This window comes from Nerophis ophidion, unplaced genomic scaffold (genome assembly GCF_033978795.1).
Source record: "Nerophis ophidion isolate RoL-2023_Sa unplaced genomic scaffold, RoL_Noph_v1.0 HiC_scaffold_58, whole genome shotgun sequence".
Taxonomy (NCBI): domain Eukaryota; kingdom Metazoa; phylum Chordata; class Actinopteri; order Syngnathiformes; family Syngnathidae; genus Nerophis; species Nerophis ophidion.
This window is the reverse complement of record NW_026906980.1, coordinates 55860-60653: the sequence shown is the minus strand read 5'-3', so window position 1 is coordinate 60653 and position 4794 is coordinate 55860. Positions and strand designations below refer to the sequence as shown.

General features: G+C 37.7%; 1 protein-coding gene across 2 annotated transcripts; it reads right to left on the bottom strand.

Annotated features, from left to right (window-relative positions):
* Positions 1–2266: 2266 nt before the first annotated feature.
* Positions 2267–4245, bottom strand: LOC133547076 (twist-related protein-like). Of its 2 annotated transcripts, none has more exons than XM_061892870.1 (2): positions 3559–4245; positions 2267–2814 (listed from the first exon to the last, which is right to left on the bottom strand). In XM_061892870.1, exon 1 carries the CDS (start codon positions 4095–4097, stop codon positions 3585–3587), a length of 513 nt encoding a protein of 170 aa, XP_061748854.1. In that variant the 5' UTR covers positions 4098–4245; the 3' UTR covers positions 2267–2814; positions 3559–3584. The 2 variants fall into 2 exon arrangements, with proteins under 2 accessions (XP_061748854.1, XP_061748855.1); XM_061892871.1 differs by having other exon boundaries at positions 3574–4245.
* Positions 4246–4794: the final 549 nt, after the last annotated feature.

Here is a 4794-nt window from a genome sequence, read left to right as displayed (position 1 = left end):
ATAATATGTTATTGCTTTTGTACCTGTCAATGTTTACTTTTGTATGCACAGCAAATATAACAAAAAATCCTGACTTTGGAGCAATGTTCACAGACTCTAGTATTTGGCTCTCTAATAGATGCGATGGTTTTCTGTATTGGGACCATGATTTCGGTCCTATCTTGTTCACCGGTTCTCACATGGAAGGTACTTTTCCTTGTTGATGTCTCAAGAAGGGAATTTTCATATGCCCTCTTTGACACACACACACACACACACACACACACACACACACACATTCATGTATGTGTTACCTTCTTGTACCTTCTTGAGACCTCCAAAAAATGCCTACCTCCAGTATTATGATAAAAGTCGTAATTTTACTCAACCCAAGTCAAAATTTTTACAAGAAAAACTGAACATTTGAGCAATATCATGTTTAAAGTTGGAATTTAACTCGATAACAGTCGCAATTTCACAATAAAAGCTTAACATTTTGGCAATTTTATGAAAAGAGTCATAATTTTTCTCTACAAAAGTCACAATTTTATAAGAAGACTTTAAAATGTTGGCAATATTATAATAATAATCGGAATTTTACTCTTCAGAATTATGACAAAATTCAGCTGTTCACCTGGTGGGGTTTTTTTCAGGGACAAATAGGGTTGTCATTCTTTAGCTGCCGTCTTGTTTTATCATATATTGCTGCCTTTGCACCTGTTAATGTTTACTTTTGCATACACATCAAATCAACCCAAAAATCCTGACTTTGGAGCAATGTTCACAGACCTCATATGGAAGGTACTTTTCCTTGTTGTCTCAAGAAGGGGCTTTTCATAATTTCATAAGTCCCTCTTTGACACGCACACACACACACACACACACACTGGTTCCTGACATCTGTACAAAAAGTCCCTGATTTCAGAAGTCATTTACATGCAACAAAAGTATTTTAAATGACATAAAAAACACAATAGCTAATAATTACCTTGTTTCTCTCATCGAGGTGATCTGCAAATCCCACGCGTTAAAAAAATCCATGTCATCAACGAATTTGGGTGTTTTGAAGCGTGTTGCTGCTGCCGTGTGTGTGAGAGTGTGTGTTCTCTCCGCGGACTGCGAAGCACTGCAAAGAGATCTCTGCTGAACATCTGCTCTTTTCACGTGACTTTTTCTTTCCAAAAAAAAAAAAAGGGAGAAAAATACAAACATCTGTTCTAAATATGTTTCTTTCTGTGCCTCTGCATGGTCTCCATTGGCAACTACTCTTTGAAAAAGAGAGGACATATTGAAGTGTTTTAAAGTCCCATTAATGCTCGCAGGTGATGCATTCAAGGCACATGCGTGGATTTGGATTATTCTTTTAAATTGATTCATGCAAACGTTTTTATTCAAGTTAATCTTTGGGCATGTTTTGGTGAGTGTGCCAAATCCCCAACCCCCTACACATGACACAAACAGTGAGAGTCGCGGGCCCCCACGTCCGTGCTACCTTCACGGCCTCCTTAAATTTCATAGACATCTGGGAATTCCATACATGCCTCACAGTCCAATTACACACCTTCAAACAGCCACGGTTTGGACAGTGAGAAAAAAAAAAAACACGTTCCCACGTCACAGAAGATCTCTCACAATAAGCGATGACCGCACCAGAGTCGTTCACGATCACACTGGAAGTCGGGTTTTTTAATCATCAGCCGAGAACGAGTCGGTCGGTTTTTAGATCCAATTGGGTTATTTCCACGTAAAAGTGACAAATTAGCTGGTAAAGCTAATGTGTTAACGGAGCAATTGTGATTATTATAGTAAAAGAGCGAGAAAACACACTTAATGGCCACATTAGCTAGGATAATTGGTTTTACTTAACTTTCTTTTAAACGTAAACGCAACGATGGATGACTGCATATTATATACGCATAAAAAAATGCATTTTTATTATTATTTATTGGTTTATTTATTTCATGTTCACAGACTCGAAATAGAGAATTCCCACACTGTAAACAAATAATGTTTACAGTGTAGGTAACAATTACTAATACTTTATTTCATGTCTATAAAAGCATCAAGCAACATTTAAAAAAATACATATTTTATTTAGAATTTGCTTAAAGCCTATACACTTTGGCAGCATATGTAATTATGATAATGTGATTTTTTTTAAAGTAGTTAAAAGTATCAGTTTTTTCCAATATAATTTTTATCGCAATGTATTCACTTCCGCTGAGTTACATTTGTGTTTTGACAACATATTGGGGGGAAAATGAAGGGTATAAAAATAACGGAAAAATATTTTTGTTTTCTTTATTGCAAAAAATATACAAACCTTTACAAAAAATATAATAAAAATAGGAATGTATTTGTATTTCAGACACAGGATGTATTCTCCAAAAATGTTACAATAATAAATAAATAAATGTGTTTTGAAAATACTTTTTTTCTTGCACAGGTTTGATCCTCAAAGACAGCCATTTGGGAAGTGGGTTACACCAACAGTGGGTGATAACACACACACACACGCACACATGCGTTCATAAACACACTCATACAGTCGTCAAGCTGCCTCACTAGGGCAGAAATAAATCCAAATACATGCGGTTTAAAAAAAAAAATCTTCATCAACCGTGATATTTTCAACATTCGTCGTCAACAACATGTACAGTACATACACCATCATCATAATCAGAGTGGTGGGCTTAAGGGGGGACTGCAAAAACAAAAACAAGAAAAATCCCCACGCAGAACCTCTGTGGTCTTTAAATATAGTGATCCATGTATCCAGCATTGGACTCCAGGTGTGTCCCGTCAAAATGTGAGAAGAATAGAATCAGCAGTCACCTGTGGATTATAGACACAATTATACAGTTATATTTGTTGTATTATAGAATTATACTGTTATAATGTGCGTTAAAGGCAATGCATTTCACATTTTTTGGGGGGAATATTGCTATGGATGAAGATAAACAAAATATGTATTGGTTTATGGTTGGCTTTTTAGCAAAAAACAAAACAAAAAAAATGCTTCATGCATTTAGCTGAAAACAAATGTTTGAGACTTTTCATTTTGGTTAGTTGGAAAAAATATATATTATGCATTGTAGTTTCTAAAATGTATATATTTGTAAAGTGGTATGCATTTAACTGAAACATATATTTTTGACGTGCAATTTGCATTGTATGTTGGTTGAAAAAATATTTATGATGCATTATGGTTTATAAAATGCATATATTTGTCAGTTTGTACCATGCAGTTTAACTGGAAAACATTAGAAATGAATATCTTGTGGTTTGCATTTAGTTTTATTATTATTATTTGCAAAAATAAATGTAGTTTGGATTGTGCAATTTGGAATAAAATTCATTATTTTTTGGCAATTTGTATCTAGCAAAATATAACTTGGAAAAAAAAAACATCTGACTTATGTTATTTTGCATGATGCGTTTTTGTTGGAAAAATGTATTTTGCAGATTCCTTTCAGCATTTTAGGCGGTAAAACCGTCTACTTTTAGTAAGTGACATCATACAATTTGATTGGGGAAGAAAAAAAAGATTACATCTGATGGTAATAAATATTTTTCTACCGTGTTGGGCTTAACTGGTCCTGGTGCTAGTGGGACGTGGACATGGACCAGGCGCCCTCCATCCTCCACACGGAGAAGGCGTAGCTGAGCCTTTCGTGGGCCACATAACTACAACTGGCCATCTTGGCGTCCAGCTCGTCGCTCTGGAGCACCTGGCACAGGAAGTCGATGTACCTGGCGGCCAGTTTGAGCGTCTGTATTTTGCTGAGCTTGTCTGAGGGCAGCGTGGGGATGATTTTCCGGAGGGCCGCGAACGCCTCATTGAGGGACTGCGTCCTCTGACGCTCCCTGACGTTGGCCATGACTCGCTGGCTCTGGAGGTCCTCCAGGGACTGCGGGCTGCCGCTGCTGCTCAACTTCTTGCCTCTCTTGGCTCCTTCAACTGGACTGTCCGAGTCCTCGACGTGTTTCCTGCTCGGCCTCCGCTTCCTGGCGCTTCTTTTGGGCTGCGTGTCCGCCTCCCCCTCGCTGTTGCTCAGGCTGTCCACAGGGGAGACCGGGGAGCTGGTTGACTCTTCCCCCAAATTTTCCTCGGACATTTCCACTCTCAACACTGAAATTGTGTCCCCCTCTAGAAAGAGCCTCTAGACCTTTTACCTCCCAGTCATGAAGTCTGCGGGTTAGTTAGTCCACCTGAGCCTTGAATGCAGCAAAGTATCCGTTAGATGGGCCTCCAGGAGGACAAGTCTTTTCTGACACTTGAGAAAGTTGGCGTCTTCTTATAGGCTGAAAACTTTTGCAGGAAGGATGTGATTGGTTGCAAAGGTGAGTGACGTCACATGAGGGGTGTGTACTCTTCTTGAGAAACTCAGATAACGGTGCTCTATATCATGACGTCACATCAGAAAAAAACATCTCTTTCTTCCCCTCTGCTTTTATCTGCTTTCTTTTGTATTTCAAGTATCATTACATTATTGTATTGTTGCATTTGAACAATTGTATTGTTGATAATAGAGGTAATAATTGTTATCATTCATGATCAATATTATCTATTGGTGTTTGTACTGCTCCATTTGTAGTGCAATCATGTTCATTGTCCTTTATGTGTTATTCATATTTAGAAGAAGAATGCCTTTTATTGTCACTATACAGAGGTATAATGAGATTAAAAATCAACTCCAGTATCAGTGTGACAGTCCATAAATATGCAAAACACAAGAAGGAAAGAAAAAAAAAGAAAAAAATAGTGCAAAAGGAGGTAAGGTGCACAGTCCAGTCATGAGAAGGAATTTTCTG

Bases quoted from the DNA above. Each gene is read 5' to 3' on its own strand.
- LOC133547076 (XM_061892870.1), bottom strand. From the start codon at position 4,097: ATGTCCGAGGAAAATTTGGGGGAAGAGTCAACCAGCTCCCCGGTCTCC.